The following is a 15,257-nucleotide window of genomic DNA, read 5'->3' on the forward strand; positions in this document are numbered from 1 at the left end:
AGAGTTTACTAAAGGAAGACTAAAAATCTTTTATATTGTTGGGATACAGTATTAGTAATCGAATTATGTTTGATTAGTTTGGAATATACATTTATTAATTATTAATATGCACAAAATAAAAGCCTTCCTATTTATCACAATTTCAAATGAATAGAAACATTGATACTTCTATGGCTGTAGGAAACAGTTTTACGGATAACAGAAAATCTATTTAGCTCAAAATAAGGATAATTCATCTAACTAACAAATTATCTTGTTGCTCACATAGATGTAAGTTAGAAGAAAGTTATGCGCAGCCAAATCAAAATGCGGTATCAGTTCATGATATCACTGACTGTTGAACCGAATCATGTTGGTAGATGTAAACTGTCTTGTTGAGATACGCGCGATTATCGTGATCAATGAATGTAGTTGGGTGACACGGCCGACACTAATGCCAGGCCTCTATGTTGACTATGACAGACAACTGAACTAATGCAAATTAATAAGCAAAGATGAGTAGTGGCTAGACGTGGACGGGCGTTTCGTCCTATTTGTAACTCATCAGCTGGGTGTAACCCAGTACCGTTTGCTTCAAACGCCATCATGTTATCCACTTAGTTATTGAGTCCTAATACCTCCCTCTTGTGCAATGGGTTGAAGTTATATTCACTTGGTGTTGTTTACTTGTATCTTCCCATTGTTATTTAGGACTGCAATTAATCAGTCTCTTGTTGGAATACGTGCATGCTGTGCGGACAGCCTCCATATTACTTGAAGTTACACATAGTCGCACATATTTCAACAAGAGACTGACCAATTGCAGTCCTAAATAACAATGGGAAGATACAAGTGAATAATGAAAATTAATTTTAATATTTAATTTTACGTGATAGTAATTGTAAGTATTTATATGCTGTCATATTTAGGTGACATAATTTTATTGCAGAGAGTGTAGTATTTGGGTTTATATAAGGCTTACATACATATCCACGCAAATAATACACTGAAAGAACTATTAAAACTGACCATTTTCACCAACTAAGGATATTTGGTGTGCTGGAGATCGATTGTTGAATCCAGATAGTAAATTTGATGTTGCTGATTGACGAGTAAAGTTAGAATTAAAAACTTCACTTGTTGTTGTCGTCACCGTCGTCACTGTGGTTGTACTAGTCGGCACTGATGTTGTCGTAGTTGTGGTGGTGGTAGTACTAGTAGTTACAGCAAAAGCCATCGCAGCTCCACTAGACCGATTAACAGGACTCGATATACTTGCGTTTACCGATGACTTGGATTGGTTAACAACTGGACCGGTTGATGTGATGATCGATTGGGGTAAAGCTGATTCTAATGGTGGTTTACGAAGATCTAAATGTGGTATAGCCTGTTTAAAAAGATAAAGGATATTTTTTGAAACAGTGGAGTGAATTCTCAAACCAGGAGGATCCTTTTGGTGACGTAGTGTTTTCTGAGTTAGATTATTTCAATATAGAGCTCTCATTGTAATTCTGGACAAAATTTTCGGAGCCTACTTTATACGGAAGTGGCAAACAAGGCCATTGGAATGAACGGATAAGACACTTATGAAATAATATGAAGTAGGGACTGAAACTTTTGTTCAGAATGACAATGAAAGCTTCCTATTCAAATCATTTAACTGAGAGAAATCAACGCCATCAAAAGGCAATGGATATGGAATTAGCAGATAATATAATTGAACAATGGTCATATATGAATAGGCATATGAATATAACTGATTATAGTCGAGTGTATCTAAGGAGTGAACCGCATCATTTCCAAAATCCTATTAGTCTTTCGTATTCTAAACAATCATTCTCCAGTTTGACTAATAATTGTTGTTTTCATTTTGTGGAATTTCTCCAAAAAATTAAAGTTCGATTCAAAAGTCGTATTCTTTCAATATTATAGAACCATGGTTGTGAATTTCGACAAGGAAAAAGTGGTTGAAGGCATTATGTTCACTATATGTAAGTATTATTTCCACTGACAAGGTTGTGAAAATGAGACGCAAGGCTCATTAATGTATTTTGAAAAAAATGACTGAGAATATCATTACTTCCAAATGTTGAACGTTACTAATGATCTTTGCGTTCTAACAAATCAAATAGCAGGGTAGATTGTCCACAATGCCATAATTTTAACACAACAATTTGCAGTTGTTAGTATATTTAAGAATAGTCTTCAGCTATATGAAGTACCAAAGCCACATACATTCATTCCTTGTATTAAGAACATAACTGATTCACCTAACCAGTCACTTATTATTCGATGAATTCTAAAATTCACCCGACACTTAGTTGGAAACCACATTGTTCAAGATATATTTAGATTTCTCCGTATAAAGAATAGTTAAAATGTTTCAACAATGCATCATCACTATTACAAAGACAGATATTAAATAACTTTTTCTAAATGATATTTTCCAAACCAAAACAGTTTTTGAAATAATTATTTAGAGAACTTAACATATCAACAGGAAAAATAAGGAATTTAAAATACCTGACTCATTGGACGGGTCGATGGAAATTTCGGTGCGACAATGTGCTGGAGACGAGAACTAGCAGGGTTACCCATGCCAACTATACTAGATGAACCATTCACTTCATCAGTTTGATGTTGTACTCCTGATGCATTATGTAATCCCCCATTCAATCCACTATTACTAATACGAACCTGCTGATGAAGTGGAATGGGTGGTGGACCAGGATTGGCGAGTTTTGCACGAAATGGCGAAATAAGTAAATTGCCCAAATGATCATTTGAAAATATCGATGATGATGATGAGGAGGAACAAGAAGTAACAACAGTCGGATGAAAAGAATTGGGAGGATTCGGCTATAAGTATTATGTATCATATGAATTGTTACAAAAGATAGTACCAGCATCACCATCAATATAATCAGCATGCGTCAAGCCAAAAACAGCAAGCAATAATATATGAATAAAGAAGAAAAAACTTAAATTACAAACTTACACATGCAGAAAGAAAAAAGAACAACGAAATGAAGAGAGAATGTTATTGGCTCATTATATGGAATCTTATGAACCATATGACATATAAATACGGGCGAATACTCAACGGAGAAAAAAACATTTCAGTCAACCTAATAAAATCAATTAATTAAACTCATAGAAGTTTCATACAAAATGACAACTTACGTTATAAAGAAATTAAAGTGATATACTTATCATGAACAATGGGTCTACATAAAATGGATTATTTACAATGGTTTTGCATAATTTTTCTGAATTTAATTTTATACGCAATTTCATTAAGATGTATTGAAACTTGTAGTTTCATTGGATGTGATGTAACCTAACAACATTCACAAAGTGTGAAATTTCTTAGTCAAAATACTATCTGTATTTATGGATTTCATCAAAATCTTCCAAAAAAATGTCCTGAAAAATACTCGAAAATACAAAACACATTTTGCATCTACATACAAAGTAACACGAATAAATTAATTCATTTACGGTTTAATCCCCATGTAGACATTTAGTAATACAAAATAACGAGATTTAATAGGCTGCTTAAGCAGTCTGGGTGATAAACAAATGTTTATACTGATGATAGTACAATTCGACGAAAGTTACCGAAACGCGTTGATTTTTTAACATAGATTTATTGAGATTGACTGAAGAGTGTAGAAACTATTCAACCACATTCAACACAATCTTCCTATATTTCAAAACACACAGGTTTGTCCAGTTATTCTGAGGATTCATTTCACTAATAAATTTATACATATTTTATATCTGACATTACAGACTGAACTTAATCAAAGAACTACTTAAAACTAAAAAGCACTCTGTGGCTGTCTCGTCATAACATGACATTCTTCAGCAATGCGTATCCACGGCTGCAACTGGAAAATTCAAAAACCTCCACGACCTTCCTATAGTTAATATATATATAACTAATTCTACTCTTAGAGAAGTTATTCACTAATTTTTCCTAAACTATACAAAAATATATCTTAACACAATACAAATAGACAGAAGACAATAACGTTAACATAAACAACACTCGAGAATTCGGAATAAATCAGTTACATTCTATGGATAAACTATTAAGATCGTTAGTGTTTTGATCGATTAAACGTAAAATATAAATGACCGGTCTTTAGAACTCAGGGTAAAGAGTTAACAACTTTACTGTTCAATATTGAACTAACTAGTACATAATTATTGATTGCAATCAATGGTCCACAGTTAAAAATAAATATATTTTTTCGTTATATCCCAACGTTCCGTGACTTCAAGAAGGCCACAGTCTCAGAGTAAATAAATAACTGAAATAGTACAGGTTTAAATGCGATTTACTACTCATTGGGATATAATAAAAATGTTTATTTATTACTAACTTACTACCCAATGCTAAATTTATTTGAAACTATCAAGTTCAACCTTGGCATTGATACGTGAAATGTTCTACAGTATTGGAACGTCTTAGTTATAACATAGATTGACCACAGATAAATAAGGATATTATATATATATATATATATATATATATATATATGAAAAACGCATTAGAACATAGTAATCAATTTAGAAAATGACAGACATTAAGCTTATTAATGCTAATAATTATAGAATAAACTAATAACTATTAATTTTAGTTAATCTATAAGAAGGGGTTTTGTGGAGATTTAGTATTTTTCATAGTTGAAATCATGAGTCAATTGAAGCTAGACCACCGTGGAAAACCTGGAAACACTGGACGGCCGTTTCGTCCTATTATGGGACTCCTCGTCAGTGCGCATCCACGAACCCGCACTCGCGAGATTCGAACCCAGGACCTACCAGTCTCGAGACAGAGCCCTTAACCGATAGACCACTGAGCTGGCATCCAACGGTGTTAATGTCTAACTTCAACTGATCCACGAAGTTGAGCAACCATTCACCAATTGTCTTCAGTGAGTTCCTATCTCACGACAGACGTGGTTTGAACTCCACTGGTCACTGCTTCTCACTAGACCTCCTAGATATACTTCTCGAAGTTACTAGTGAGCATATGATTATATTAATTATTAGTAGGGGTTTTGTGGAGATTTAGTATTTTTTATACATGCGCACTGCTGAGGAGTCCCATAATAGGACGAAACGGCCGTCCAGTGTTTCCAGGTTTTCCATGGTGGTCTAGCTTCAATTGCCTCACGCTTTCAACTATGAATAATCTATGAGAATTAGTTCATGGTGATGAATTTTTTTAATAAAGTATACATCAAATTACACGCACATTTCAGAATACCTAGTTTAATTGGACGCTAAACAATTCCAATAAGATAAACTTGATTCAGTGTGTGGAGAAACAACAAATTCAAAGAAACAGAAGCAACAGAAGTTTGCATTAAAGAGAAATTCATTTAGAGGAGAAACTACATTCTAAGCTATTAAATGAGCAAGCTACAATATCTAAGAGGATATCTACTTCACATAAATAAGCCGATATTTAATACAATATTCAACAATATTTTACAGTGTAATGAAATTAATTTAGTTCGATTTTGCATCACAGTTTGTCAACATTTTAATGTTTAAATAATACTGATGAAATGAAATAAACAATTTATATTCCTCTGACGATTAGTCAGTAGAAAAAATTAATCAGAAAACAGATAGTGCGAATAATGAAGCACTTCGATAGTAGTTTGTAAAGACAAAACCCTTACTCAGAAATAAGATCGGACGAACTAAACTAGAGTTACTAAAATCTTACCCAGTAGTATGGAATCCACTAAATAAAACTAAAAGCAATAATTCACTGAGCTGTACATAGAGTCTTGTTACGTGAGAAGGGAAATAACTGTATCAATTTTGATCAGTATGTTTCAATCAACTTATCAGGACGCAGGGTAAAAAAAATCTTAAACTAAGTGTTAAACACAAGAGAACATGCTGAATCTCAACAAACTAGTAAAGACTATATAACTATGTTTTGTGTTTTCAAAATTATGAGTAATAACTTTCAAATTAATCTGACTTTTTCCAATTATGATCACTGAATATACATATCCTAATCAGAGATCGAAAAGTGTTTTATCCATTTCTCTTAGTACATACATTTTATCTAAATAAGATTTTGTAATCACAGCAGTAAAAATGGGGAGAGAAAAGGTCAAAGCACATAGTTTAATGAAATGTTCAACTAGAACAACGACTACTAACCACAGATGCTCTATGATGTTGTAGGGGAAAATGATGCGAAAGTTGCCCACTATCACCAACTGCACCAATAACTGATAAGGGTGTAGTGACCGAATTATTAACTGAGGATGACGTGGACACAATCTCATTGTTAGTTACAGATTGGCTATCTGTAGGTGTGTCTGAGGCTGTAGTATTAGTAGCAGCGTAAGATGATGAACCACTCGCGTCAGCTAGACGACTCCCAGCAGCTAGGACACCCAGTTTCGGTTGATTCGAATGCATTTGCTGTTGTGACTGATTATATGCTGGTGGTCCACGACTACTATTCAAAGGTCGTGAATGTTGAGGAAAGTGATGACTAGATGATTGTGGGCGTCCATTGACAGATCGTTGAGGGGCAACACCTACAGATGGATGGTGTTCACGTTCCTAGGATGAAGATGATAAATCAACATGATTATTTACACATTTACATACATACATACATACGTACATAGACAGACAGAATTTGGTAAAACCTGTTTTTGACAATAGAGGCGGTCATTATATAAACCATGTAAAACAGGCTAACGTTTTATAATTACATTTATTCCTTCCCTGATAATATTGTGACAACAGTATGAAAAATCTATAATATCTATAGAAAACATCATAATAACACTATATGTAGAGGTATGTGGTGCGAACAAAAATGTAAAAAGAAAGGAATTAAAATATACACATTTAAAAACAACACAGATAAATGAACATGAAAATCACTAAAGACATAAGCATACACATACAAACTGATTCAATAAAAATAGAATTAAGACAATTAAGTGAGAATCAAGAAAACACACATATGAACTAACCTATCAGTATCTGATCATAAACTTCTATACATACATTATTGTAGGTTAACCAGAAAACCTTCAAACAATCCAACTTTCCGAAAACTACGTTTAATTATTTGGTGTTGCTACATAATACATTAAAATTTATCGACCATTCAACTACCTATCAACTAAGCCGATGTTACTAAAAATAACATTGAGAGAAATAAGAATACTAAATAGAATATAGTTAATCACCGCCTGTGACAGTGCCGTGGAAACGAGAAATATGAATAAATACGAGTCAACTCGATATTTACATATATATATTGAGACAGGAGACTGTGAGTTTGCAATTCAGTTTAATAAACTGAATTTCGACAGTAAAAATAGTAACAGCGTTAGATGACTGAAAACTGAACTAATAATATTAAATAATTCTTAGTTTTCTTCAGATGGCACAAATTCTAGGCTTTAAATAGACAGAAAATAAGTGTAAAATAATAGAATATGCCAAGCAACAGATAGTAGATATTACGCTAAAGAATAAATTATATCAACAAACAATACTGCATCCTTCCGAATACTATCTATATTCTACACTAAGTCGAACAAGTAAACTGAAAGACCATGAATCAATCTCTTTTTTTTCAAGTATGAATTACTATTATCTGGAATTATCATTTAGACAAAATAAACACTGAAATTCTCCTTAATTTTACTTGCATCAACCCCCTTACATGTATCAGATTGCATATCCAACTGATTAATTAATTTTAATTACTAGTAAGTACTTGAAATTGATTGATTACTCATTGTATTACTTGTTGAGCCATTGAAAAATCACAAGTTCCCAGTGATATTAAAACTTTATCGAAAAGTCTGAATACCAGTATAATGAGTATATATATATACAACTTAAAATATTGAGGATAAGATTTATTGATTTGACCACTAAATCTTTAATATTACACAAAAATAAATTATAATAATTTTAATTCAGATATGATTATGATAGTTCCATCATTCTCTACACATATATATTAGATATTATTTACAATCTAGTGCATAGAAACTCCGATGGTAATTAGGATTAACATTATTGATATTTTACAAAAACTGTATCAGAATCCTTTCATTTAGATATATACACACAGACCTGTTTTATTAATCACATTATCATGAAGTTAAATTATGAAATAAATCGATAAATGTAGAATTTGCTCAAGATTATCATTATTTTGTGATAAATAGTTATTAGTTACTTTTTATTATAGAAAAACAAAACAAACATGAAAATCGGATCATTACTAATAAATAATAATAAGTTTCTTTTTTATAATGATGAAAGAGAAACATACTGAAATTCTTTAGATAAATAAAAAAAGCGAACGCAATGAATTGATTATTGAAGCAATGAAAATTTCTCCAATGCATATATAAATATATATATATAAACACATAAATATTGGTACAGAGGGGTACCAGATATATATGCGCCACACAAATCCCATTCGATTTGTGTGAGGACTGTGATACTGCCCAGGTGCTCAAACTGAAGCAGGTGGTTTTCTTAGGGGGCCACACCCCCAACCTTTGACCTAAAGGTCTAACCCACAAGGCAGTGGAGCATCGTAAGGGGATGCATTCCCATGATAGCCGGTGACCAACGATTGCTTCACATGCCATTTGTTCCGTCAGGATACTGGAGCCCATGTGCACCATTAGTTTGGTATCAGAGTTTTCCAACTACCCTAGGTGGACTTCCCGTGTCCACCAACCCGGTTAAAACGCTGGACAGTCGCTTTTCATCCTTTCGATTTCGTAAACAACACTCCTGTCACGAGAAGGCCGTGAGTAGGACTTCCCTGGCAGAGGCTATATACGCGTGGCCATGTGAGAGCATTTCCAGAGGGAGAGCGGACTCTCCCCACTCTTGGTCGTTTATATATATATAAACATTAATTCATACATACAACTAAATGAAATCAGAAAATTTTGATAATCATAAACAAAGAGATGTTAAAATTAACGATTTACTGATTGATATCAGTTTATATTGTTAACCATAACATGTTATTATCTGAGTAAATTATTACAATTTAAACTAGATAAATAGACCAGGAAAAAAATAATGTTTAATTGCTACATAAATTAAAGATACGACTGTGAGATGGTTACATTTTCATCAGTTTAACACAACACCATCTCATTTGTCAAGATTTGATGAGACAGATATTTTGATTATTCACTCTTAAAACAGTATGTACTGAGTTAGGTGAGTTCACAAATGAAATAAGTAGAGTTAATTAAGTGTCCAATTTAATTATATTTGAAAAAGTGTTTATTTCCATTTTCAACTGGGTAAATATAATCAAGATTCCCTCAAAATAATGACATTAAATATGATGAACAACGAAAATATATTTGGTATGACAGGAAAATAAATCAACACTAAAAACTATACAATGCAACATACAACAACCAATAGAGTAGACAAAAAGAAACAAAACTATAATACATATGTGGTTAGGATGATGTAATCGTGCCACTGATTCACAAAGCGCATAAATTATATAAAATATATGCATTAGTATAAATAATGTATACATTATGTGATAAAAACAGACTTGTGTATATCAAAAGCAATATGCAATACGATTGCAAATATTTACAAAAGACAAAATAAACCAATAGATAAACACATATGCAAGATTCAACTATGATCTAAATCGTCATTCATTGCAACGATTTCATAGGAGCATTAATAACAAGAAAAACACACAGAAAAATCTATCGATTAACTATTTAAAATCTCCGCGTCCCCCATCCACACCTCTCTAACTTGAGCTGTTATAGTAATTCTTAAGGGAGAACAAAGTGAATTGGTCTTGAAAACTATGAATTGAATAGTTGTATTATTCATCTAGACAAGGTTGTTTCTCCAAAAATGGAACGATCCAATAATCGAATACTTTCTATATTACAATCTTAAACTATTTATTTTATTGAATATATTACTAATTACCTTCAAATAAACAAAATATTGAACACCAGGGTATTATCGAAACAAGAGGGATTCACAGAACGTAAACATAACTGTGAATAACTACTAATAGAGTAATCAGTTATTCACTCATTATTTTATATAAACACTCATTAGGTTTTTCGGCCACAACGATTATTTGTCACGAGAGCATTTAACTTTCATTGTTGAATTGTGTTTGAAGAAAGGAAATTTCTGGGTGTTCATTCTATCCTCTAGAATATTGACGTCATAACCCACTTGACTAGAAACCGTATTCAATAGTATTACGCTCAAATTAAGCACTGACATACGGTTTTGTTCACTTAGCTGGAAGGGTAGGAAGAAAGCTCGTGTAGTTCGAATTCGCACAAAAAAGAACAATCTCGAACCCCAGTTTGTTGAACAGTTATTTTTCTGTACAATATAAATACAATCTAAACAACAAATGGATACATTATTTTTCATATTTCTATTGATTAACAATATGAAATGAGCTACGAACTGGATAATGTTATTACGCAAAAAAGGAAATATATGAGTCCATTCAGAAGCAAATCATTTCTGTTTATACTAACAATCGGAATAAAAGTTAATTGCTAACATATGCATTGGCTAACGACAATCATTATATAAAACAAACTCTATTCACTTACAAATATATATATATATATATATATATATATATATATATCAGGGCAACAATTAGATATCTAATTATCCTCCAACCACAGAGAAACTGTGTAGTATAAATTTAACTAAGTTGGTGGAGAAATCACATCATTTCATTCAGATGTAATTATCAACAAGTTTATTGTATCCAAAAATATACGGATACAAAGTATTTTTACAATAGAAAGATCGCTTGATAACAATAAAACACAACTATGTAGTCAGCAAAGTCACGAATATGTTATCTTAATAAAATGTTTCCTTAACTCTTTCAGTATAAGCGAATGTGTATTTTTAATACAGTAACGGTCCCAAGTAATTTGATCATGAGCATCTAACAAAGCAATCAATGTTATATTGACGTAAGGTATACTGATTAATCTCATAATTCTAAAAACAATTTCAACTCTATTCAGCTTTATTTGGTTATCGCCGATCAAATTTCCGACTCAAGTTATGAAAGTTTTTAAAAAAATATTCAGTAGAGACTGGTCAATAACTCATTGTTACTGTTCACAACGGATTCATAGTCCGACTATTAGATCTCGATTTAACATAAACTAAGCTTAGATCTAGCTTTATAAATTTCCTACTGGATTATAATTAAGAACCATAGGTTGAAAAAGTTCTGGGGTTTAGGATGTTAAGGTTTTTTGACAAATATGTGAACATATTATCAATTGATAACTCTCCTAATATTTATTTACTACACAGCAGGGGAAAATTCTTTTCCCAATCCATTCTTTCTAAATTTGTATGGGAACCATAAAATTAGTTTTTGAATGACAGATACGTACCTACGGTAAATTCGTGAAAAGCTCCTCGTGAATATAGATATTTACTGGTCAACTGTTTTATAGATCAAAAAAGGTTAACTGATCATGTCTTTCGTGATACCATGAGGTGAATTCACGACAAATAAACCAATATACATTGATAAAAGAAATCTGAGAGATAAATCTCAAGTCATAATAATATTTCTTTCACAATAGATAATATTTTCAAAAGTGCTGGGTTTTCTGAACTGAATGAAGCTGTCATTGACCTTTTAGACAGAATTAACAGCATCCATACTTCATCCTCCAAAAACTCGATAATAACTGATACTTATAAAGTTCAACCGATCAGTATATCTAACTTATCATTTTCGTATTTATAGGATTAGGAAATATTGAATAAATTTCAAAAACTATAAAATCCTATAAAAATCATTAAAACAACAACTAACAATAGCTCACTTATTAATGAGTTTTGAGGACTTGAGTTCCGAATAGTTTTATATCTGATGTTGAGATGACAAAGAAATCACCTTTTCATCAGTTACTCCGTAAATATTTCATTCATCACGAGTTTGCTTCGATGTAAATGTCACATTTTTATTAAAATACTTATACTATTTAAAGAAAAGAATAAATAGGTGGCACATATCATGTCTTCATGACTTAATCTTAAGACTTGAGAATTTCTATGTTATTCAATCGTAGGATTGTGAGTTGCGTTACCCACAAATATTAAAACGAAGATTAAAAGCTATCACACATAATTGTCTTACTACTACGTGTTATGCAGGCATGATGTGCATACATGAGAAAAAATTGCAAATATAAATAACCTAAACAAAAGTTAACTTTTAAGCGTTGTCAAAAGAAAAGAACTACTTCCATACAAATCATACCAAAAGCACATGAACACTTTTGAACCAAACACAAAGCAAACAACTTACCTGTAAACGAGCAAAATTTTGACGAAGTGTATTTTCACCTGGTTCTTTAGTATTGACAGTTGCTGATTCACCTTCATCTAACCTTGGCAACCGACTATTATGCGGCATCATTGATTGTGGGGTAACAGCAGGTAACTTATTAAGCACTGACATAGGATTTCGTGAGATAAATCGAGCATTCGCTGGTACATTATCATTTGCAATATTCCCACCTTGTATCATATGTCCATGGTGTTTATAGTTTAATCCAGATACAGATGATTGTGAAACAAACGATGCTACTTCGTTTTGATCAGGAACTCCACTAGTTCGAAGCGCTTGATTATGGTGAGGTTTATCTATTGGTTGACGAAATTGAGGTGGATGATGACTAATTTGACTAGGTAGACGATGTGATTGACCATTGCCACTAACAGCAGCTGACATAGCTAAAGCAGCGGCAGCAGCCCCTTTAACAGCTGCACTGGTTTCTTCTTCCTCCTCTTCATCACTTCCTTCGTATTCATAAATTTTTTCATGTTCTTCAGCTGATACAATAAATACAAAAGTAGAACATGATTATAATGATAGTGCAAAAAATTTACTCCACACACAAGTGAATAACTGTTTGTTGGTGAGTTTACATGATAGAGTCAGTAGATTTGGTAAAAGTGTAGTATAATAAGCAAATCAGAATGAAAAACGCGGTCTTTAGAATTTTGTGCGAAATCAGAATATCAACTATTAAGAGTAGTCAAAATATCTCCGTACAGTGCTCAAAATGTTTAAAATGATAGCGGAAAATTATTTTTTGGCATCATAGAAAGATGTTAGTGTTGAACGCATAAAATGAACAATCCTGTCTCTGTAGATAGTATAAAACAGAGAACTGGCACAATCCTCAAATCCTCTGACCATAAAACGACCCTTGACCTGCTGACATTATATTTTAGATTTATAGTATCTCTTGTACTTTTGCACGTAAACCACTCGTCTGTCTAACTACAGAGCATTTCTGAATTATATCTGACATCAGCTGGAGATGAAGATTCCGATCTTAAACCCCTGATTCTTACTATATATACCTAACCCTAACCAAAAACAATGTTAAGTATCTAAAAAATCCGCTTGGGTCCTCATAAAAATTCAAGAAAATGGGTATTTTACAAGTAGTTTTTTTTTCAATTTACAGCTAGAGTAGATTCATCAAATAGATAAAATAAGTTTGCAATTTGTAATGTCATTGTTTTCCTTTACATGAACTTTTTGACTGACTAGAAACTGGATGAAAATTCGTTGCGGTTATTCTGAGTTCATCCCTAGCTGTAGTCTTGCCGTAGAATTCCTCACTACTTGACGGATGTTAATTTTCTAAACTTTGAAATAATTCTGTATCACGAAGCCAGTGCCATAAAAATACTGCATATACGTTCTCACTTGCTTCAAATATTACTTAACTCGCTGTATCACCATATAGGATTGATCAGTTGAAGAAAATAAAAATCAGAAAAAATACTTAACTTTGATTCACTTAAAGAGAACTTCTATAGGAAACGAAACTTCTTAAACATGAAGAAAGACTGACAGGAAACTGGTATTTGCTCGCCATTCAAGTAAATATCTCACTATTCTTATTTATGCCACTTAGATAAATAGTCGCAAAACAAACTTAATTCATAAAATTTAGTCGGCACTAACAACTAGATATTACAAAAATGACCATTATTTCGTAACCATTCAGTTTAAAAAACTCAGTCAGATGTATTCCGAACAGTCGAGTAATAAAGTCGCTAACCGTAGTGTTGAACCACACGAGTTAAAATAGACACAAACGTCATTGTGGAGCGTCACACAAAATAGTACTAGATTAAGTAGTCAGCATCAAATAACATGATATAGACTAACTGTCAATGACTCCATAGATTGATGTCATGTCTTAGTGTGAGTGATCAGGTATACATAACCCATGTTTTAACTACTTCAGTCGAATAATTACTCGGCAATCAGTATCAATCAAAATGATCAAGAATTGTCGAAATGAATTTTATTATCATCTACTTAAATAGAAATTTGCAGATGCTTTGTTTTTCAGAACTACAAGTAATTCATTCGTTTGTAACCGTATAATAAAGGAATAATAGCGTTATTTCGTTTACAAAATAAAGTACAAAATATAGACTTTATTGTACGATATGACCGACTATAAGTTATTTCATTTCGATTGTCCTTCACCTACTTAATGTAATCATAATAAACTAAGACTTTTAAACCCGATAATTTTAATATTTGGAAATGTCTTCATTGGAAAAAACCCGCTAATTTATCCTTGATATAATTTTCTTATGTCATGGGAATGTGTACGTTGATTTATAATCTATTTCCACGAAAGTGTTGGAGTTTTATTCGATAGATAAACGGTTATTCTTTTTCTACAGATTCCAAGTTTCATCAACTTTCCAACAATATTATATATATGGATAAATAACCGTTTAAGGAAATATGTATATGAATGTAACAAATTATATTTAAAGAATCCAAGCTCCTAGGCGTAAAAAATGGTTGAAGACAATAGGAAGCGAAGAATATCTGTAATAATGAGGGAACTAATGATCCCCGATGGGATACGGACCTGCATCCTAGCGTCAATAGAACTGTGTAGTTCGGTTGATGACAGACTTGTAGAGACTTTTATCCTAAATGAACTTACTTGAGTAGAACTTATCACTATGATAGCTTTGACTCAACTTATCGATATTCCAGCCACTTTAAATTCACTAGCACATATGTTTAAGATATCGTAAACAAATATAACTTTCATAGTTGAAAGCGTGAGTCAATTGAAGCTAGACCACCATGGCAAACCTGGAAACACTGGACGGCCAGGTTT

General features: G+C 32.3%; 1 protein-coding gene across 2 annotated transcripts in view; it reads right to left on the reverse strand.

Moving 5' to 3' along the window:
- Smp_163420.1 (protein kinase) overlaps nt 1–15,257 on the reverse strand; it is a gene marked incomplete at its 5' end in the record, with an annotated part of 73,598 nt that overhangs the window by 30,955 nt on the left and 27,386 nt on the right. For both annotated transcript variants that reach the window (XM_018793273.1, XM_018793274.1), the window contains 3 exons: nt 1,009–1,366; nt 2,503–2,838; nt 12,392–12,918. In XM_018793273.1, coding sequence (XP_018647802.1) covers nt 1,009–1,366; nt 2,503–2,838; nt 12,392–12,918 — 1,221 coding nt within the window. The remainder of the gene's footprint in view (nt 1–1,008; nt 1,367–2,502; nt 2,839–12,391; nt 12,919–15,257) is intronic.

The sequence above is a fragment of the Schistosoma mansoni genome, chromosome 1 (assembly GCF_000237925.1).
Source record: "Schistosoma mansoni strain Puerto Rico chromosome 1, complete genome".
Classification (NCBI taxonomy): Eukaryota; Metazoa; Platyhelminthes; class Trematoda; order Strigeidida; family Schistosomatidae; genus Schistosoma; species Schistosoma mansoni.